This window comes from Colletotrichum paranaense, assembly GCF_030867605.1.
Source record: "Colletotrichum paranaense strain IMI 384185 chromosome Unknown Scaffold_3.1, whole genome shotgun sequence".
NCBI lineage: Eukaryota > Fungi > Ascomycota > Sordariomycetes > Glomerellales > Glomerellaceae > Colletotrichum > Colletotrichum paranaense.
The window spans coordinates 3985490-4007029 of NW_026848961.1; the positions used below are offsets into that span (position 1 = coordinate 3985490).

General features: G+C 53.8%; 7 protein-coding genes across 7 annotated transcripts; 2 read left to right on the forward strand and 5 right to left on the reverse strand.

Annotated features, from left to right (window-relative positions):
- Positions 1-684: 684 nt before the first annotated feature.
- CPAR01_04908 (thioredoxin) lies at positions 685-3090 on the reverse strand (the record flags this gene model as incomplete). The annotated part of the gene is made up of 3 exons (XM_060489188.1): positions 685-1032; positions 1089-2838; positions 2897-3090. The coding sequence occupies 3 exons, from the start codon at positions 3088-3090 to the stop codon at positions 685-687; spliced, it is 2292 nt and encodes a 763-aa protein (XP_060353394.1).
- A 1119-nt stretch (positions 3091-4209) lies between these two features.
- CPAR01_04909 (uncharacterized protein) lies at positions 4210-6739 on the reverse strand (the record flags this gene model as incomplete). Its single annotated transcript, XM_060489189.1, has 4 exons — positions 4210-5332; positions 5395-5480; positions 5547-6231; positions 6291-6739. The coding sequence occupies 4 exons, from the start codon at positions 6737-6739 to the stop codon at positions 4210-4212; spliced, it is 2343 nt and encodes a 780-aa protein (XP_060353395.1).
- An 824-nt stretch (positions 6740-7563) lies between these two features.
- Positions 7564-9242, forward strand: CPAR01_04910 (tyrosyl-DNA phosphodiesterase; the record flags this gene model as incomplete). The annotated part of the gene is made up of 3 exons (XM_060489190.1): positions 7564-7938; positions 7998-8775; positions 8824-9242. The coding sequence occupies 3 exons, from the start codon at positions 7564-7566 to the stop codon at positions 9240-9242; spliced, it is 1572 nt and encodes a 523-aa protein (XP_060353396.1).
- A 175-nt stretch (positions 9243-9417) lies between these two features.
- On the reverse strand, positions 9418-9903 carry CPAR01_04911 (acyl CoA binding protein; the record flags this gene model as incomplete). Its single annotated transcript, XM_060489191.1, has 3 exons — positions 9418-9594; positions 9662-9729; positions 9807-9903. The coding sequence occupies 3 exons, from the start codon at positions 9901-9903 to the stop codon at positions 9418-9420; spliced, it is 342 nt and encodes a 113-aa protein (XP_060353397.1).
- Positions 9904-11750: 1847 nt separating this feature from the next.
- CPAR01_04912 (uncharacterized protein) lies at positions 11751-13539 on the forward strand (the record flags this gene model as incomplete). The annotated part of the gene is made up of 4 exons (XM_060489192.1): positions 11751-11867; positions 12166-12942; positions 13037-13254; positions 13512-13539. 4 exons carry the CDS (start codon positions 11751-11753, stop codon positions 13537-13539), a joined length of 1140 nt encoding a protein of 379 aa, XP_060353398.1.
- Positions 13540-13943: 404 nt separating this feature from the next.
- CPAR01_04913 (uncharacterized protein) lies at positions 13944-15282 on the reverse strand (the record flags this gene model as incomplete). The annotated part of the gene is made up of 3 exons (XM_060489193.1): positions 13944-14668; positions 14733-14967; positions 15043-15282. 3 exons carry the CDS (start codon positions 15280-15282, stop codon positions 13944-13946), a joined length of 1200 nt encoding a protein of 399 aa, XP_060353399.1.
- Positions 15283-16368: 1086 nt separating this feature from the next.
- On the reverse strand, positions 16369-20590 carry CPAR01_04914 (uncharacterized protein; the record flags this gene model as incomplete). The annotated part of the gene is made up of 3 exons (XM_060489194.1): positions 16369-19290; positions 19413-20260; positions 20311-20590. 3 exons carry the CDS (start codon positions 20588-20590, stop codon positions 16369-16371), a joined length of 4050 nt encoding a protein of 1349 aa, XP_060353400.1.
- Between the last annotated feature and the right edge of the window lie 950 nt (positions 20591-21540).

Genomic DNA, 21540 nt, shown 5'->3' on the forward strand with positions numbered 1-21540 from the left:
GAGTCTCGTGTGTAACAATGAAGCAAGCAGCCTATCATTCAACCGAACCTGCCTCTATGCCCACATCTCCTGATGTCTCGTCTCCTCATGATCGCAAGCCACAGTGAACCCTATCAGCTTAGAACTTGATGTCATATAAGCGACAAATTATCCAAGAAAAGTCGAAATCCCCGTACCAAAGGTATAGTATGGATCCAGGTTGAGGATTCTAGTGAGTAAATGTCAAATAAACAATGGATAATCTGTCAAAGTGGCACGTAAGGTAGACGCGAAAGGCGTTGTATTCTCCTTCCTCCTTTCCCGCCACCACCGCCAAACCTATCAAACATAAAGGAGTATTTATTATACAGACCTCTAGGCCTCATCGGCCAAATCCCGCACCAAAGAGAAAGACATGCAACGGGAAAAAGAAACACTAATAAGAAAAAAGAGTCCCCGTCAAACTCCGTGAGTATTCACCTCAATGCTTTGGGTTTTTGGTACGTCATTCTGCTTTCCTTTCGTTGAAAGCAAGAAAAAAAAAGACAAGCACAACCCACACACTTTTGACGTTCAATGTTCCCCAAATCGTCGTAGCCTCATTCATGGCCTTTCCCATTAGTCCAACTTGCCAAGATCATGCTGTGCAGGGCACCGCTGCTGCTCCTCCAGCTTCTTCCACTCCTGTTCGAGCAAGCACAACTTCTAGTCCACCTTGCCGTTGCCGCTGGGTCCCAGGAGACCCTCCTTCATCAGCTCCTTGTTGCCCCATGATTCTTCCAGGCGGAAGTGGCCGCCACGGCCCTTGCGGGTGCGGCTGCGGAACCATGAGAAGGCTCCAAAGGCCAGGCCGAGAATGCAGCCCATGGTGAGATAGGGGTGCTCGACAAAGGTGACACGGATGTCGAAGAAGATCTTCTCGAAGCTCGAGATGGTGAGCTTGGGCTTGATCTTGGGCGGCGAAGAGACGACCTTGTTAATGGTTTCCAAGATCGATGTCCGGGACAAAAGGATGTTGTTGCCAGTAATAGTGGTATCCCAGTAGCGGCGGTTCTAAAAATCAAGTCAGTCTGGCTGTTCACGTGCATGTGTGCGTCGGTTGTACTTACATCCTCGTCATTGATAATGACACGGTCTCCGTCCTTGGTATCAATGCCATAGGTGGTGCGAATCCATCTCTGCCAGAAGACACTATCAACCCAGGCAAAGCCAACCTGCTTGCGGTCCGACTTGTCCATGTTGATGCGGATGGCCTTGGCCGCACGCAACGCACGCCCGTCGCCGCGGTCATCGGCCTCATCGATTCTGAGTTGCTTGGCATCTCGAAGCTCTTGCCTTTCGTGCTGGAAGAGAAGGATCTGCTTATCCATCCACTCGTTGGCAGCACTCTTCAACTCGCGCTTGGCTCTAAGGAAGCCCTCCTGGTCTTCCCTGTTGACGATTCCGAGGACGACAACCTTGCCGTCCATGATCTCGCGGGCATTGGAAGCGGTCATCTCAGGAACAATCGGAAGCCATACTGATTTCATCCAGTTCAAAACTTGGTGGATATCACGCATCTCCTTGGGTGTCAGCGGCTGATAGTATGTAGGGCGGCCCTCTCTGGAAACGAGCAAGCGAGGCCAGGTCGTGATCTTGTAACGGGCGAAGAGAACGGGATCCTTGGTCTTCACGAGCTTTGCCTTGCCAATCAGGCTGAGAGGGATGCGCTCAAGAGCCATGAAGTCCTCAGAGGTAGTGGCGTGGTCGTAGAAGTAGATGAAGATAACCTCTTCCTTCTCCTCGAGAGCTGCCAAGGACTCAGCGTCTACATCCAGTACTCCCTCGCTAATGTCGATGGCCTTGTTGGCGTAGTGAACAAAGTCGCCGAGGCCTCTCAGACCATCGTACTCGACACGCTCGCCACCCTTGAAGAAGAGAATAGTGGGGTAGCCGCGGAGACGGACGTCCTTGCAGAGTCTGGTCTCCACGTCGCAGTTGACCTCTCCGATATTCAGACGACCCTTCATCTCCTTGGCCAGTTGCTGCCAGTTAGGTGCCATGGCCTGGCAGTGATGGCACCAGGGCGCGTAGAACTTGACAAACCAAGGGTCCTGGGTCATGGTGACCAAGGTCTGGAATCTTTCGGCACTCAGAGGCACAGAGGCACCTTCCTTGTTGGGTGTGACTGTAGGTTTCTTAACGACGGCCTTGGTAGGAACGGCGATAGCCTTCGAGGTGGTGCTAGGCTTTGCCTCTGCCTTGACGTCGGCCTTTGCGTCAGTCTTTGTCTCAGTCTTCGTGTCGCCCTTGGCATCGCCCTTAGTATCAGCCTTCGCATCGGTCTTGCCTGCAGGCTTGTCGTCCTCCTTCGCGGGAGGAGCCTTCGGGGGGGCCTTGGTCTCTTCCTTTGGCGGCGTCTTCTCGTCGGCCTTTGCGGGAACCTTGCTATCAGTCTTGGCGTCCGTCTTGGCGTCGGCCTTGTCGTCCACAGGCTTCTTCGAATCGTCGGCCTTTCCTGGAGCCTTTTCGGGGGAGGTCTTGTCGCCAGGCTCGGGATACTCGAGGCTGCGGGGCCTGGTTCCGGGCTTGGCCGCCTCGAGGTACTTCTCGATGATGGGGCTGATCTGGTCAATGTCCTTGACACCCTTGATCAACTCGGCCAGCTCGCCATTCTTGTAGAGGATAGTGCTAGGGTACGACGCGACGTTGTGGGAAGCGCAAAGATCAAAGTAGGCCACGCAGTTAATCGTGGCGAAGCGAAAATCGTAGAGCTCGGTAAAGGTCTTGTCCTCCTTGGACTCGGGCTTCGAAGTGTAGTACCACTCGTAGAGGGTCTGGTATATCGGCGCATAGTCTATGCAATGCGGGCAGTAAGGGCTGTTCCATCGTCAGCACGTTGCGCGAAGGGCGGGTAAGCGATAGCATGATCGGGTACCTGTAGTGCTTGATAAGCATGAACTGCGAGGCCTTAACCTCCTTGTCAAAGGTATCCGGTGTCAACTCGAGTATTGGCGGCACTTTCATGGAGTTGAAGTAGGTGTTCTCCCGTTCATCCTTGTCTGCCTCTGCTGCTTGAACCCCGGAAAGGAGGGTCGAGCCCAAGAACAGGAACAAAGGTGATAACCTCATTGCGGCGATGAGGGTGCACCGCGTGAGTGCGATGACTTTGGAGCGAAAGATGGAAAGCAAAGTCTGTCTGGCGATGCCAATAACGACTGCTGGGCAGACGCAATCAGTCCAGAGGGCGCAACAAAGCGCGGTTGTGTCGTCAATTCGCAATGGTAAGGTGCAGCGTCAGATAGGTGTGGATCGGATCGGAAGTCGCGATTGAGGTGGTTCGAGGGGTTTGCAAAGGGTTTAGATAAAACCTTTTAGATCGCCGAAGACATGGAGGGTAGAAAAGTCGAGAAAGAAGCTAATGTTCCTTTCGTCGTCTGGGTCAAAGCCCCCCGAAAATCGTCCAGCGGCGTCGAAATGAAGGAGAAAAAAGGGTGGTGGTGGCAGGTTAGATGGGTGGTTGCTTCTGGCAAAGGGGGAAGCCAAGCAAAGGGACCAGCGAAAGCGAGCGACAGGACTGGCAGGTCAGGAGAAAGACCGTGTGTCAAGATTCTGTAGCGCGGTCCAGGTTCTCTGGCTGGTTCTGGTCCTTGGTGCCAGCCGTTGCGCAGCCAGACACGGGAGATGTATATTGCCTTAAATATGAGGCAACAACGGCTGCTTTGTGCGTGTTCTTGCTAAGGCCACCGTCTCCAGTCAACCTCCAGCTGTCCGTTCTTGGTGTCCCCTGGCAAAGCCTGGCGGGCGGGAAGCGGAGAGTGTGGGAGAACAGCGGGAACTTGTGGTGCCAGCTGCCCGCCTGCTCGATCTGCCCCCACTAAACATTGGTTCATTTCGCCATTCGAAAGTTGGGCAGAGTTCAATCTTGCAGCAGCAGCGAGGTGGATCTGGGTTGCGATAAGAATAGAATGCTGCTTACCTAGCCTTCTCCATCTCGGATCGCCACCTCAAAATCTCACTACGCGTGCCACGCACCACCCACTGCCATGCAACAAACTCGAGAGCTATGGAGAACTGTTCCAGTGGCACGTGCGGATCGTCATCGCATCTCACGAGGGAGAGTAAACTCAAGCTGGGGGCTTCTCAACCCCACGAAAGGACCCTGAACACCATGGCATTTATACGCTCAATTCTAGAACCAAAGGGTTACTGTATTGCATTTCCCATTCCTTGATCTGGCTGAGTCGACAACTAATCCACATCGTCACTGGTGCTGCTCGAAATATCGCTGGAGCTGACATCATCGACAATGTCCATGCATTCATGTCCCAACAAGAAGTCCTCGAGATTGCGTTCTCGAATCTCTTCTAATATGTTCTTAAAAGCCAACCACTCGTCGAATGTCGGCACCGTCTCGCCCGGCTGTCTAGAGTCTTCCTTGCTATAAAGCCTGGCGGTCATTATCTTCATCGGAGTATCGCCAGCCGCGTTTGCTTGATCAGGGTTCAATCCGCGGATACGAGCATCGCTCAAAATGTCAATTAGCTCCTGATTTGCACTCTGGGCCGCAAAGTGGAGCATCCCGGACCCCTTTTTGTCGACGGCATCGAGTCTGGCGCCGTGCTGAATCAGGAGCTCCAACAACGCTGCATTGCGCCACAGAATCGTGTCGTGGATGGGTGTTCTGCCTTCGAAACCCCTCTGTTTGGACGGTACATTAAGGTCCATGCCGGCGTTGCAGAGCAAGTCGAGAGATCGATCCCAGTAGGCCCTCCTCGGATCCCAACGGGAGACGTTACTTGTACGGCGAGCCCTGTACGAGAGCGGGCACACCCAGTTTGTGTCGGTCTCAACCACCAAAGCGCTTCCTCTCTGCAGTAGTAAGTCTACAACATCAGGGTTGTCGAACGCGAACATGATTGCGGTCTCTCCTTTGGACCCACGGTAGTTGTCGATCTTGGCATCAATGTTCGCACCAGCGTCGAGTAGTGCTTTAGTCATCCTCACCGAACCAGGAGATTCATATCGCGCTGCGTAATGCAGAGGTGTCCACCCGTTCCTGGTAGTCGTCTCGAGACTCGCACCGCGATACAGCAGCATATCGAACGAAGCGTAATCGGCCAGATAGATTGCCCAGTGCAGCGGACACCATCCGTAACTATCCAGGCTATCAATATCAGAACGAGCTAGCGTGATTGCGTCTGACAAAGATGTCGGGACGGTCCCGAGCATCGCATCGTGAATCAAGGATGATGTTTCAACCTCTTGAGAAAACGTCAATTGCTCGAGCATCCGACCATGCTCGGGCTTGAGAGACTGTATCTGGCTTTGCTTCGCCGCAAAATAGAGCATGCGAGAGCGGCTGGCAGCGGTCCTAAGACGAGTCAACCTCGAACCGTCAACCAAGTATTAGGGCACCGGATCAAGCTAGCTTACCAGCGAGTAACATTTTCAGTGTGCAACGGCCATCCTTGCTCGACCAGAAATTCCGAAAGCGTCAAGTTGACGTCGCGTAGCGATATCTAAAGACGTTGCAACAAGGTTAAGAAACTAGGACGATCTACAGATATCGATACACACGGACGTACCATAAGGAGCGAGTTCCCATCCTCATCTATATCTGTAGGCAGTACAGCTGAGTTGATGATTCCTCTTTTTATCCAATCGATGTCGAAGTTATACACAATCGATATCATTTGGTCGCGTGGGATTATTCGCGGGATACGGAGGTGAATCGAAGAGCCGATTCCGGTCAGACTGTCCCGTGAAGCAGCGACAAACAGGGCACGCAAGAGGAACCACTGGGGAAAGATGTATATCATCCGTGTCGAATCCGGTGCTCCATCACACGTCTCAAGATCGCACTTTCTGGGCCCCAGCAGTGATTTTCTATTGAATTCGAGGAATAGGGTCCCCAATATCAAGCGTAGCCATGTCGGTGTCTGTAGCCTAGAGTGTCGATGGCATTGACATTTGCAATACGATGTGCATTTTCGGTCGACTGGTTTCTGGACTGACCGAAAGGGGATACCTCCGGTCTTTATGTAGCGTAGACCGTTGCTCATCACAATCGAAGACTGGTCTCTTCCTTGCATCGAGTCCTCTGGTTGCAAAGCCTTGGCAAGCATCTGGTTGAGAGAGGCCTTGATATCGTTCAAGTCGGCTTGATTCATGATTTGCATCTGTCGATGTATCCTGCCCTCCTCTTCCAAAGTCATGAAGGAAGCCTCAATGAGCTGGCGAACTTCCAATATGGCCCTGGCGTGATGGGAGCTATTCGAGTCAGCGACTCGCTGAATCGCACTCGCCTTCAACAGTCAACTTGCGCTTACCTTTGTGAGAAGATGAGAGCGCCAAAACAAAGGATTAGAGATGTCTTGGTCTTGCTTGCCTTGCATCTCAGCTTGGCAACATTACTTCTCTCCCGGATCCACCTCGACATTGAGACTCGAAGTTGCCCGCTCATTTCATCGCCAGGTTTTGTTCCCGTGAGACGATGACACAGAGCTAGCAACTCCTCTTGTATACTCTCTAGATCCTGTTTCAAAGCCAGCGTCGGGACGACGTTCAACGCCGGAAGAGCAATATCCTCCTTCCCCAATTCCTGAAGCGGGCTCTTGACCTGCTCGATAACACCCTGAAGGGCCGTCAACTCATCAACGAGCTCGCAAAAGTCCGCCGGAGCATGACGAAGAGAGAGGAGTATCTTTAATCCTTTTCCAACAGCCGCCGATGCCTGTATCAAGGCGATGATGCTTGCGGCGGTGGAAAGAGGATCCATGTTGAGTTGACCGCTAGAGGGGACGAAAGAGAAAGGCTGGATGCACCGCCAAACTTGAAGTAGGGCGTGATTGGGAAGGATGCCAAGCCTATTCAGCCGGCCCGCATATCAGCTGAAAAGGTTCGACGAACCATCTTCTTTGAAAAAGTGAAGCCGGCCCAAATGGGATCAATACGGCGGAGGCACTGTAGGTGCTTGCAGGCAAGAGCTCAACCTATCACATCGCGGGCCAGGAAGCTTGAGGCCAGGAGAGAGGCCAGGAGAGAGGCCATGCTTGATACATTGCTGGAGCCATCATTTCAATTCAGTTGCGAATTAGCGGAAATCCATGGCATTTTTATGAGAGATGAACAAGTAGGCTTGGAGTACACTTACAAGGCAGTAAACCGAGATACAGTAAATGCACTTCGAAAGCAATAACGTCACTACCCTGCTAGACTAGCTTCGAGTGCTGCAATAAAGACAACGGGTGGCTTTGAGAATTGCCAGAACAATGCATAGATAGGTGTTCTTAGCTATATACCAATATACGCAACTCAATTGTTTGACTATAAATCCAGTCCAAGAAGTTTTGGCTTATTTCATGGTTTTTTTGGGTACAGAAGTAACCGCAAGGGCTAAGCACGCCGCGGTTGTGTGCCTAAACGGATCTAAGCCGGAGCCACCTGCCTAGAACAACGATTTGGCACATCTCGCTCCTTCCATCCGTCCACCTCATAAAGTCCCAGCCACCAACCCCGTCTCGAGTAATCTCGCTCCCCTGGAACAAACTTTATCCCCCTTGGAAATGCCGTACACGATTACTCATTGATCCCATTTTCGCCATGGAGCGAGCATTCAAACGACAGCGACGTGCCGAAGACTTGGAGGGGCCGCCGCCGACAACTCAGTCAGACCATGTGGAATCCCTGAACCGGCCTATAAGTCCTCCCATGAAGAGAAAACAGCCGGGCATGCGTATCAAGTCGCCGTTCCAGCTGACAACCATACGGGATCTCCCAGAGGCTGCCAACCGCGACTGCGTCGGCCTCGCTGACATCCTGGGCGATCCTATGATTGCAGAGTGTTGGGAGTTCAACTTCCTGCACGACATTCACTTTCTCATGAGCCACTTTGACGAGGATACCAGGAACCTAGTCAGAGTTCACGTCATTCACGGTTTCTGGAAGAGAGAAGATCCCAATCGCATAGCCCTCCAGGTCAGCCGATGATAACGAGTATAAGCCACTGAACAGACCTGAACGCTGACGTTGAAAAGGAAGAGGCAGGAGCGTATCCCAATGTTGAGCTACACGGGGCTTTCATGGCGGAGATGTTTGGCACTCACCACACGAAAATGATTGTGTTGGTCCGGCATGACGACTCAGCCCAAGTGATCATACATACGGCCAACATGATCGCCAAGGACTGGACGAATATGACCAATGCTGTCTGGAGATCTCCAATTCTGCCACTACTTCCCGAAAAGGTCGTTGACGAGAACGACTCAGCGGGTAGACATTCTTTCGGAACAGGGGAAAGATTCAAATACGATCTGCTGAGCTACCTCAGAGCGTACAACACACGGAGACCAATCCTCGTAGACTTGGTCGAAAAGTTGCGCAGATATGACTTTTTAGGTGTGCGTGCAACACTCATTGCTAGCGTCCCCGGCCGACATCCCATTCACGACACTTCGCAGACAACCTGGGGATGGCCAGCCCTAAAAAGAGCACTGCGGAATGTTCCGGTCCAAGAAGGGAAGTCTGAGATTGCGGTTCAGATATCGTCTATTGCTACTTTGGGGGCCACTGACAGCTGGCTCCAAAGGTGCCTCTTCGACTCCCTAGCCGAATCCAAGAACAAATCCCTTGCGACACCCAGGCCAACGTACAAGGTCATCTTTCCTACCGCGGACGAGATTAGGCAAAGTTTGGACGGTTATGCTTCAGGAGCATCAATCCACACTAAGATTCAATCCCAGCAACAGGCGAAGCAATTGGCTTACTTGCGGCCCATCTTCTGTCACTGGGCAAACAATTCGCCTAATGGCAAAGGTAGGGTGACGGGTCTCAACCTATCAATACACAACTAACATCCCATAGCGTTGAGCGATGATTCAGTTGTAAAAGAAGCCGGCAGACAACGGGCAGCACCTCACATCAAGACATACATTCGGTACGGCGAGAAGTCGATAGATTGGGCCCTAGTCACATCTGCCAATATTTCCAAACAAGCGTGGGGTGAAACGGCAAGTGCATCGCAGGAAGTCAGGATCGCATCGTGGGAAGTCGGAGTGCTTGTGTGGCCTTCGCTCATCGCAGACAAAGCGACCATGGTGGGGACATTCGAAACAGACTTGCCACCAAACGATGCGGGGGACGGCGAAGCGGTAGTCGGCCTGCGAATTCCTTATAACCTACCTCTACAAGCATATGGAAAGGACGAGATCCCTTGGGTGGCGACGATGGCCTATGACGAACCGGACAGGCTAGGAAGAGCTTGGGGTGCTTGGGAAAACTGAGTCCACCCGTGCGCGCTTGTTCACATGTGACTCTTGTTGACGTTGGTATCATTATATTGATCCTCGCTCTCCTGCTCGGCATGTACTCGAGCAAAAGGAAGCCATTGCTAATCCATATCAACCCGTTGTCGTTTCTCATGGTCGTCAGAAGCAGTGCGTTGGAGTGCGGTAACGTTTACGCGCCGACGGCCTCGGGCTCCTTGTTGGCGTCGTAGCCGTACTTCTCCTTGAGAGAGTTGACGAGGGCGACGTACTTTTCCTGGGCCTGCTCAGGGGTGAGGTTGTCGTCGACGACCTTCTGCCACGCGCTCTGCTTCGCCTTGCCCTGCAACCCACGCAAACCAAACGTCAGCTTTCCATCACGTGCCAGAATCGGTTAGGGGGAGCTCGGGTCGGCCCAGATGGTAGTGCTTGCGTACCTTGAGGTCGAACATGCCAGGCTTGGGGGCGCTGGAGATGTCCTCGCCAGTGCTGACCTTGTACAGGCCTATTTTCATCATCATGGTATGTTAGCTACGAAAGAAGCCGAGGTAACAGTGGTGGGGCTCGTGGGAAGCGACGCACCGTAGAGCTCGAGAAGCTCGTCGTTGCCGGGCTTGGAGGTAAGCTTCTTGCTATCGGAGACAGCCTGCTTGAAGGCTTCGCTCTGAGGGGCAGACATGATGTTTTGTTTTTAGGGGGGGTCTTTGGTATAAGGTTTAAAGAGGTTTGCGTGGTTTGTGTAGTAAGTGAGGATATATCCAGGGAAGGGATTGTTGAGCTTCTCAGTGTTGGGAGGCGGAGGAAAGGGTTGGACCTTTTGGCGGGGTTAGCAAGGAAGGTCCCACACGCCCGCTTCATCATATGCTCATATGCGCGGGGCAGCTGATGCTGTCATTGGGTCGGCCCTTGCACCTTGTACGTTGCACCTTGTGCCTCTCAGACCTATTGCACCGCCACATGCAACTCGGGTGGATTGCCACAACCTGGAGGAGCATCGGCTCAATGTCAAGCCGCCTTCTCCGTGACATCGGCCCGGGGTTCGAGTACTTGCCTGACCTAGGTAGATTACCTTGAACAAGTCATCGAAGCTACTCGGAGCATCTTTGAACCTTCGCTCTATCCCTGGTTAAAAGGTCAGCCTCATCGGCTTCGAGGGTGGTTTCTTTGCTCTGCCCGGGTGGAAATGCTCCCCACCCAGTACAATGCTTAGCTACCTAGGCGCTAGCAGCTAGCATCTTCCCTTAACCTGCCGCCTCTGAAGTCAACATTAACCGTTCGACCGTGCTCACGGCACTCAGCAGGACTGACGAACTGTTTGCCCGTCCGCCTGGTGCAGCCATCTCTTGCATCTGGCCAAGCAGCCGCCCTGATGCAAAGCAGGACATCCGAGCGCTTGATCTCCCCAGGTTTGATATCGCACGTCTGCAACGATGCACGTCTCTCCAAGCAGAGATGATGGATCAACATCTGAAATGTTCCCAGTCACACATCCGTATTAATAGGATGCATGGCTCGTGCCTTAAGCGGAATGAGGGCAACTTGACTACATCGACCAAAGGATGGCTGGCTCTCTCCGGGAGGGTGTTCGGAATCGCTGTTCCCCCCTGACTAACGAAAGTCTGCCTCCCATTGACAAAGTCACACCAAACGGGCTGATCCGAACTGGACGAATCGGGAGTGACAGCTACACTCGGGTCCGACGAGTATGCCTCGAGAAGGTGCATTGAGGCTCGCTCGAATAGCTATCGACGCGAATAAGAACATTTACCGCGAGGAAACATCGTTGGAAATGGCAAATGGTATCAACAAGCCCTACACCACCAGCAACATACCCGAGCCTGGACCGACTATCGATGGAGCGATTCCGGTCGAAACTCAACCTTTTGTTTCCGTCTCTTCTTTTTTTGTTTGCTTGTGCAGCTACCAACTGTGCCAACGTCGTCGAATGGCAATCCGTCATATGCGTGGTCTGGGCGTGGGGAAAGCCGAGCGGACAACGGGGGATCGACAGGCCCACCCACCCCAGTGACGGACATGAACAATCCAAAGTGCTTTTTCTGTCTGACCTTACCTACCTTCCTACCAACCACATGTTGTGTTACCCTAACGGCACGGACTTTGAGACTGAAACCTGGACCAAAAGTACTAATGGCACCAATTCGCGTTCTTCGTTGGCATTAGCGCAGCTTAGTGAGGGGACGCGCATTCCGGACTTACATGAGATAGGATGGGGAGACACAGGATCTATGCCGCAAGGATGCCACCAGGCTTTGATGCATCCCGGGCTCGAGCAAGCTATGGAGGGGAATAAATAGCAGTCGTCTCGCAGCTCTGGTTGAGGGGTGTCTATTGATCTAAAGATACCCAGCAGCTCCTCGACGGGCCCATCACCAAACAGTACTTTGACAAATCGACTAATAACCTCTTTTAGCTCCATCAAGGCGAGTTATTCGTCCATTACTCACCTCATCAAATCAAGAAGCTCAGAGTCTATTTGAGGACGAGTTGGAATAAGACATAGTCAATATGGTCAAGACTGTCGTCGTTCTCGGCGCCGCGTACGGCGGCCTGGCCGTGGCTCATCGTCTGCTCAAGCACACACGCCAGACAGAGCCGGACCTCAGAGTGATTCTGGTTTCAAAGGTGAGAGGGAATTTTCTACACTATAATTGGCACACATCAAGCTACTTGAAAATTCTCGATTCTCGAAATCGGACGACCTCTACAGAAGCTAGGGGTGTCACCGAGCTCCGGAGGCCCGTGGGGGCGGCGTAAGACAGCTGCAGGCGACCCACACTTATCTCACCTCTGCCTCCATCAGCGTTCAGAGGAGACGAAGCAAAAATGAGATACATGAGGACAGGAGTTGGGCAGTGCCTTGGAAAAACATGAAACGGAAGGGAAAAGAAGTCGTGCGCAAAGGCTGATAAGAAAATGGCAGACAACTCACTTCTACTGGAACATGGGCTCCGTCCGCGCCATCGTGCCGGGCATCGTCAAAGATGACGAAATCTTCCAGCCCATCGAGTCCGGCTTCGCATCCTACCCCAAGGAATCCTTCGAATTCGTCCTCGGCACCGCCACGGGCCTCGATGTGGCCCGCAAATCCGCCCTCGTATCGACCGCGTCCGGCCCCAGGTCCCTGCCATATGACTACCTCGTCCTCGCCACCGGCGCCCGCGCCGCCTCCCCCGACATGCCGTGGAAATCCTCCAATTCCCACGAAGAAACCCTCCGCCTCCTCCACGCGACGGCAGAAAAGGTCAAGTCCGCAAACCACATCGTCGTAGCGGGCGCTGGTCCCACGGGCGTAGAAGTCGCCGCCGAGATCCGCTTCGAGTTCAAGGACAAAGAGGTCCACCTCTTAGCGGCTGAAGACGAGATCCTCGCGGGCGACTCCATCGCGAAACCTGTGCAGAACGAGATTACAAGGCTCGGCGTGCAGGTCCGGAAGCACGCGCGCGTCGCGAATTCGCGCCCGCTGCCGGATGGCAAGACCGAGGTCAAGCTCATGAGCGGCGAGGTCATCCGGACGGATCTGTACCTCCCCACCATGGGCCTCGTGCCGAATACGGAGTACCTCGACCCCGGGATGCTGAACGAGCGCAAGTATGTAAATGTGGACGAGTACATGCGCGTCAAGGGCGTCGAGAACGTCTGGGCGTGCGGGGATATCGTCTCGTTTCCGAGGGCGGGCTTCATGCTCACGGATAAGCAGGTTCGTCGCCCCCAACCCCCCTATTCTCTATTTCTCTCACAACCTTCCCCTCTCTCTTATTAAACATGACTAACATCTCCCCAAAACGTACCAGGCCGCTGGCGTCGTAAAGAACATTGAACTCGCACTCAAAGGCAAAGACCAAACCGTCGTAAAAGGCATGCCCGTTGACGTCTACGTCTGCGCCACGGGTCGCAGCCGTGGCGCGGGCCGCATCGGCTGGGTCAAGGCCCCTTCTCTCATGATCTGGGCCGTCAAGAGCCGGAACCTGGGGTTGCCCATGGCCGTGCCGTATGCCAACGGCGGCCAGTGGTAAGCTCGTGATGATGAGCTAGAAACAGAAACAGAAGCAGAAGCAGAAGCAGAAGCAGAAGCAGAAGCAGAAGCACGGCTTCTCGGTGTTTGGTGTTTTGGTTCATGTAATTACACTTATACGGTTCTATCCAAATAATCTGATACAAACTCGCGGAGAAGCGGCTACTAGTCTGGTCTCAATACTCTTGCCATTACCTCAATCATTCCCAGCCCCCTCTCCTGTACTTGAAAACTGCGCTCTGATCATTTACCAGGACCGATGACTCCCGAATGCCTCTATAGGAGAAGTAGGCCGCCAAAAAATAATGAGAAAGTAATCCGTTACTTCAATCCCCATGCATTATTTGCTAAGCTTCTATATTCTACCTCTTGGAAGCACAATCTTCAACTACAAGCCCCGCCTACCTCCTCTGCATCTCATCAATCTAAGCAGCGGACCGGGAAACATTGTAGTCTTACATGCACGTGGAATATGCATCCAGATGGAATGATCAACTCCCTGAATTGAACGTGAGAAAGGGGTACCCAAATCAGACCGGGCCCGTCATCCCTACCTCGAAAGAAGACAACATATAAAAGATAACCCAAGCAAGCCGCCCGCCCTGCACCAGAAACAGACGCTGTCAAATTTGGATTTTCCTCTCCCTCCCTCCTTCACCCCCCCCCTCCCCCACCAGCTCTCATCTTCATCTACTCGACTTCTCATCCTCAATCTCCCTCCGCAGCTGGTCAAGCACACCCTGCCGCGACGCGAGATGCGTCTCGAGACCCTCAACCTGCTCCTTGACCGTCTGTAAATCATCCGCTACCCCCTTCAGCCCACCACCGCCGCCCTGGCCCTTGCCGGCACCGCTCTCGAGGTCCTTGAGCTCCTTGCGCTTGTAGTCGAGCAGCTGCTCGAGCTCGCGCTTGACGAGAGCGGGCTTGCCGTCGCGCTTACCGCCCTTCTTGCGCTCCACGTCGGCCTCGATGCGGGCCATCTTCTCGTCCAGCTCCTGCAGCTGCTTCTTGAGGCGGACCTCCTCCCAGTCGTCCGTCTTGGCCGTGGAGAAGTCGGTTCCGCTGGACTTGAAGCCGCTGCGGCCCAGGCGGGTGAGGTACTGGTCGCCAAACTTGGCCTTGCGGCCCGTCGCCGTCGAGTCGTCGGCCTTTGTCGCCCATCGGGAGGCGCCGGGGGTCTGGTTGTCTAGTTGGTAGTCGATCTGGTTGCGCTCAAATGAGGCCCGGAGGGAGGCGGGGACGGTGCGCGGAATGCGGAAGCCTTCGTGGCGGTTGTTCAGGATGTGAAGGAAGGCGAGGCAGGCATCCTTGTTGATGGACTGGCCAGCTGAGGGGTTGATGAGGTTCCAAGCGGAGCGGATATCGGTGTCGGGAACGTCGAGGGATTCGTAGAGGTCCTCGAGAGCAGTGACTGAAACGAATGCACTGTTAGTAAAAGTAACACGGCGAATAGGGGCCCGCGCAAGTGAACCTACATGCTACTTGTCCCCGTGCGTCCCGGTTCTCTTGGTATATCGACTCGTACTTTGACTTGTCCGCTGGGCTCATGTACCAGTCGAATCCATCCTTCAGCCCTGGGGAGTCTGGATCGTCGTCGACTTGCTCAAACGCCACTTGCCTTCCTGTGAGCGCGCGATTCGCCTGGACGAGATGTGCCTTGGACTCGGGGACGAGCCAATCGGGGAGTGTCGTTGGGACATCTGAGTATTCCTGCCCATCCGAATGCGATTAGCAACTCTGCGCCATTCTCTCTTCCGCTGCACATCCGACTCAAGGTATACTCACGCCATTCAGGATATCAAAAATAACTCTCATGGCAACGCAAAACTCCTCAAAGTCGAGATTTCCATCATTGTCGACGTCGGCGAGATCCCACACCCTTTCGAGCTGGTTGTCCGTCAGGCCGCTATTCTTCAGCACCGGCGCGGCCTGTTCTCCCGTCAGGAACTGGCCGCCGCCCGTCCGGGTGGAGAAGATGTTCCAGTACGTCTCGATTTCTTGTGCTTCGATGCGAGGAGGCGCCATGATGTGCGGTATGTGTAGATGTGTTCGTGTACACGGAGGAGAGCGTCGGTGGACGGAGGTTGACGAAGGGGGCCGGGCGAGCTTGCTCGGGCTTCGTTCGTGTGGCGGGAACTGCGGTGCGCAGATAGATGATTTTGTCTTAGGAGACTGCTTGATGTAGCAATTCGACGGAGGTTTGGAGGATCTCGTGAACCGGAGATGCTGAAGGCTTGGCCGGAGAGGTGTCGTTGTTGCTGAGTGGATCGTCGTTAGGCCGCGTGGGACGGGAGCTCGGCCAAGGATGTGGATTTGGGGTAATCGGCGGGTTGGAAGTGGGAGGCAGTGCTTCTGTAACTTGGCTGAGCGTGCGCTCGGTGAGGGAAGCTCGGTGATGCAAGGTCGACCCACAGCTCGCCGTCACTAACCCCTGTTCACTTAGCTCAGCGCTAACTTACATAATACTGGTGGCATTTCTGATGGCCCGGATCAACGACATCTTACGAAGCAGTTATTACATCACGAACCAAAGTGGACTTCATTTTGGGCAACCTGATTTTTTTCCTAACTCACAACAAATCGCACTGATGCGATGGGTATCTTAACAAAATTAAGGGGCCTTTTCCCCAAGAAAGCCTTCCCGAATTCCAAATGGGTATCATCCTCCGAACCAATGTCATCTGCAAGCCATCCATAGAGGTATGTGCAAAAGAGAAAGCCACCCGAATCCTGAGTCCTCCCCAATACCGAAACCAAATTCTCCAAGTAGGAGCGCGATATGCAACGAAGACCAAAATCCGTCCCGTTGAAAAAGTGAAAGAAGCAAGAGAAAAGACCGCCGATGTAGCAAGAAAGTTCTCGCAAACCAGGAGACCCGATGGTCGTGTGTCTGGCATCTTGGGTCAACTTTTCTGCTGTAATGGTGTTCTTTTTTTTTTTTTGTGCTTTTTTCTTTTATGGTGCCTTATAGTAGGCAGAGTATGTCCCGCGATGCAATTGATGTATTCTTGCCGTTGAGCCAGACTTGCAACCTTTCGCTTCTTGATACTTTGATGTTCATCGATGCTACTAGATCGCTGTAGGAATTCTCTAGCAAGGTCATCGGCCGAATCACTTGTCTGCCTGTTCGTTTTCTTTGCGCTTCTGAGCGGCGGCGGCCTTCTCAGCTTCAATTTCTCTGCGAATGCTAGCGGTAACGCCCGGGAATGGGGTTGGCGGAGCATTCGGCTTGTAATGAAGCGAGTAGATGCTGTTGGGCCACGAAGCCATGTTCATAGCAATGCGCTCTCGGGCAAGCTGCATGGCAACGTCAGAAGGCCACCCCTTCTCGACCATCTTCAAGGCATAGTCCGCGCCATCGGGCACCGATACCCAAAACTCCTCGTATGTCTCATACTGAGGAGGGAACAACCTACCAAGCTTGTCCTGGCGAGGAGGTCCTGGGGCCTTGAGATCGACTTTTCTCGAAGAGTTGTTTGAGGCAGCAGTATGCGATGATTGCTGGAAAGACGAGCGTTTCAGATCTGGCGCTATGGCTGGCATGGAGGGCTCTAGGATCTCGATGTCGGGATGGGGTGTAAGTGCCGGAGGGCGAGAATAAGCTCCAGGAAGCGATGACTGACGCTCGACAGTAGCAAACGGCTGCACCGTAGAAGTTGACGACGCGGGCATACGCTCTTGGCCTCCCGGCTGACGACTGTGAGTTGTGAAATCGGTCACTAGAGCAGAGAATGGGTTCGGATTCGAATAGGGACTAGGGACCGAGGATTGACGCAGATCACTAGCTGACGACTGCATGCGTGAAGCAGAAGCCGTGGGCATACGCTCTTGAATTTCATCCTGACGACGACTATACTCTGTGGGTGCAGTTTCCATAGCAGTGTATGAGTTCGAAGGTTGATAGGCTCTAGGAGTCGACGATTGACGCGGCTCAGCAGCAGATGAACGTGTGCCAAAAGAATCAGGATGAGGCTTGCGCTCGTAGCTTGTCGGTTGACGGACACCAGCTCTGGGTTCGGGCGCCGGAAAAGTAGCGTATGAACTCAAAGGCTCATAGGCTCCAGGAAGCGAGGATTGACGCAAGTCAGTACCAGACGGTCTCATTTCAGTAACGAAAGACGCGGGCATACGCTCGTAGCTCGTCGTTGGACGAACGTCAGCTCTGAAGTCGGTATATGAGTTCGAAGGCTCATTGCTGTATCTAGAGACTGGGGTCATTCTGTCCTGATACTGGGCAATTCTCTGCATGTGAGGCTGATCAACGCTAGCTTGACGGCTGCTCTCGGTAGACTGGTTCGTCTTCGGTTTGTTTCGACGTCTCCGACTCGGCACGGCACCTTTGGCCGCCTGCGGGAGCATTGGCTCGGTGCTGGGAACTGGGTTGTTCGCCGGAGGTGTAGCAGCGTTCAGAATGGGAGAACTGTTCGCGGGGGTCTGCATAGTCGTCGACTGGTTTGTAGCTCGCTTCACGGTAGCTTGGCTCGCGGTAGCTCGGTTCATAGCAGCTTGGTTCGTGGCAGTCTGGTCCGTGGCAGTCTGGTCCGTGGCAGTTTGGTTTGCAGCAGCTTGATTTGCAGCAGCCTGATTCGCAGCAGCAGCAGCAGCTTGCGCGGCAGCGATGTTTTCAGGTCTGGGATACTTGCGGGGACGTCCTCGGCCACGCTTGACGGGTATAAGTACTCCGTCAGGACCCATCACCTGCGGTTGGGGCAGAACGGCCGCAGCCTTCTTCGCAGGGCGGGCTCTCTTGGGCTTGGGAACATAGTCACCATCGCTGTCATCAGCCGCACGTTTGCGGGATGGCTTGGTAGAGCTCTTGGTGGATGGAGCTTCGGGACTATCCATGCGCATAGCCGGAGTTCGGGCTGTGTTGGTGTTTCTCGAGGGAGGAGCGACCACGGGTCTCGCTGGAGTAGCAGCCATAGGTCTCGCAGATTCATCAGTCAAGTCAATGACAGTGCGTGGGCGCGAGTCTCTGGCGACTACCGCAGGGGTGTTGTAGAAAGTGATTTCTTCCTGGACTGGAGGCATGGGGGCCTTCAATGCGAAGCGAGGCTCTTTCTCTGTAGATACCGCGGACACCTTAGAGCTTCCAGGGACTCTAGATACCTTCGAAGCCTCAGAGATTGTAGAGCTCTGGGGAATATTGGCGACTGCAGAAAATCCGGGGGCTTCGAAGAGCTTGGGGGCGTGAGAGACCGCAGGTGCTTCAGAGACTTCAGACACTCCAGGAGCTCCAGACGTATCGGTGCTCGGCGTCGGATGCGAAGGCTCCATGTTCAAGTTGGAGTTCGGGGTGGCGCTCGGGTTGGCGTTCGCGGCGGCTTTCGAGTTCGTGTTGGAGTTCGCGTTGGAGTTGGCATTCAAGTTGACATTCGAGTCCTCCTCAGTATTGTTCTCCTGCTGGGTGGCCTCCTGAGCAACACTCTGGTGAGCAGTCGCCTGGATAGCGGGCACCTCCGGTCGAACAACTGGAAGTAACATCTCGTCGACGAACCAATCGGGGTGGTTGCTGTAGAGATGTTTCTTGTAGTCAGCTGACTGGAAATATTCGTAGGCAGGTGAGTCGGAAGGCTTCCTGTTGGGGTCCACCTCATCAATATAAGAAATGAAGGGCTGAGGCACCGCTGAGCTTGCGCTCTGTGGAGTTAACTGGTCCTCATCATGAGTCTGCAATACGGGGAGAGACGGGTTTGTAGAGATGCGAGTATGGTCCACGGGTGGCTCTGGCTCTGCGAAGAAGGGGCAGGGCATGAGATCCTCTGCCTCGGGCAGGAGTTCTTCGAAGTGGAACAAGTGGGCGGCCGGCAGATTGTTGTCTTGAGCCTCGTGGGATGCTTCTTTGAGTGCTTGATCATCGGGAAGCGGGTACTCCTCATATTGATCATACTCCTGCGCCTGAGTGACTTCAAGGTTGCCATCGGCAGCAGACTGAAAGCTCTCATAGGAGACAGCGGGGCGGTTGCGATACTTGTGGACTTCGGTGGGATTGTAAAGCTCGTCCATGTCCAAGTTATCAAAAACCCATGCATACTGCTGACCGTTAGCCCAGTTCTCGTCTTAACTTCAAAGGCGAGAGCCACCGAGGTTCACGTCAAGAACAACGGACGAATTGCAAAGGAAGACATGAGATGAAAGAATAAGAAGGAGCTTACCTGGTTGTTCTCGCCAAACATTGGGTTGTTCTGAGCGTATACTTGACCGGCACTGTGAGGCTCACTCACTGACTCTGGAGTGGGAGTGCCATGCTGCTCTGTGGGATTGGTCGCAGACGATGTGCTCGCCTGGCTGCCCTTCGTCAGATCCAAAGGAGGGAGGTATGCTTGAATCTGCAATACCCTGTTCACCAACTCATGGTACTTCTCGTCGTACTGATCGTGCCAAGTTTGCGATCCGTTATGACCAGGATTGTCGATTTCGTGCACATCTGGACCATTCTTGCCTTTCTCAAGGATGGCAATGCAGGAGGCCAGAATCTCCCGCTCAATTGGAATCTGGAGGAAGCCCTCTGAGATCCCGCGGCACTTCTCAAGTCCTCGGATGTGCTCGCCTAATCCTGTTTGGCACAAGTACTGGCAGGCTCTCTCGTACTCGTCGGGCTTGATGGTGTGAGTGGGAAGATCCGGCTGGTGCAGGAAATTCACGACGTCTCTCGATGGCCCTTGGCCATGGATCAGGTCGGGGAGCTCAGAGACGCCCATCTTGTCGCAGGTCTCTGCCCACCCCTGGATCAGGCGGTGGTACTGGATGTAGGCCACAACAAAGTCAATGACATCTGGAGTGGTTAAGCCCAGAGCCCGGGTTGCCGAAGCAAAGGTCTCGGAGTCACAAAGGACCTCCAGCAAGACCCATTGGGCGCCGTGGCCGAGGTGAGCCCAGGCAATGGGCTCAACCTCCCCAGGCTCTGGGCTGCCCCAGTCCATGTTTGTCGAGAGCCCCTCGCCCTCGTCCTCGCCCTTGGCCTCACGCACGCCCTCCGGCCGCTCGTCCTCCTCCTTCTCCTCTGCGGCTTATTAGCGGGATATACGATGAGTAGGAGTAAGAAGTAATTACCGTCGTCACTAAAGTGCTCGGGGGAGGGGTTCTGCTCTCGCAGCCAGGCGTCCAGCTCGCCCCGGTCTCTCGCCTCCACATACTCATCCCCCGGACCGCGCTGGTCCAGGGGGATGGTTGGGAAGGACGCCCAACGAGCCGCGCCGGGGTCAAAGACCGGGTCTGGGTGAACCCAGGCCGGCCTTTGAACCCCGAGCGCATATGGCTCCTGGTACCTACCCCTCTGAACTGCCTGAGTCGAGCGCCGCAGCGCACGCTTCCGGCCGCCCGCTTCCTCCATCTTTCGATGGGTATTAGTATGCGATATTCCCATGGGGGGTGGATTGGGAGAGCAGCGGCGACTACTTACTTCAGTGGTGATGGTGAGTGTGATGAATTTGGAATGGCGGATGAGGCAAAGTGAGAGGTAAGTGGGAAAAGTGAGGTGTGGGTTGAGAGAGTGAGAGAGTAGGGCTTGTGTGAGAGTGAAAAGAAGGATTGTTGACAGCCAAGTGAGATTGTTTGGACCAGAAATCTCGCGTTCGTGAGAGGGATGTATGAAGAAGGAGCAGTGGGGCCCGGAAGAAAAAATTGTCGAGGCGGCTGCTCCTTCCTCGTTGCCATGGAAGGGTTGCGTGTAGGGTGAAGTGAGATGAGATGAGTCCTGCGACCTGAGGTTCACCGGAGGTCGGTCTCTCCCCATGGGATAGCCTCACGCAGGCTTGTTGACTGGCCCAGGGGGTCAATTTCTACCCCGGTGGCATGGTGTAGTTGCACTGAGGATGACTACAGCGAATTGGTCCTTTCTATATCATGATTCGCATCCTTTCGATGGGTGATCTACCGAGGAAACACTGAGAATATGACAATAACAGCCCGTGGCCTATCCTAGAAGAAGAATGAGTGAATAATATCTATATGAAAGTTTCATGAGACCAATTTGACCTGCATACTTGTCTATTACGTAAATAATTCAGACCATAGTCATTATATGTGTGACCTTTTGTACTGGGCGTGTCTATCTACGCAATAAATCATCTTAGAATGGGCACAATTTGAGATAGTGTAAATGCTGGAATCTGATAGCGGTGAAAGCAGGTCTAAACTGCCCTGAGAGAAAGTCGTTGCCGACTGAAACGGGTATACTGACTGACACCTTTGACGCCTATCCATGTTCCCAAAGCAAAGTTCTAATTCCCCATAATGAGTCTGCTCCTAATGACGGCTGAAGGCGGTCTTCCTGCTGACGCC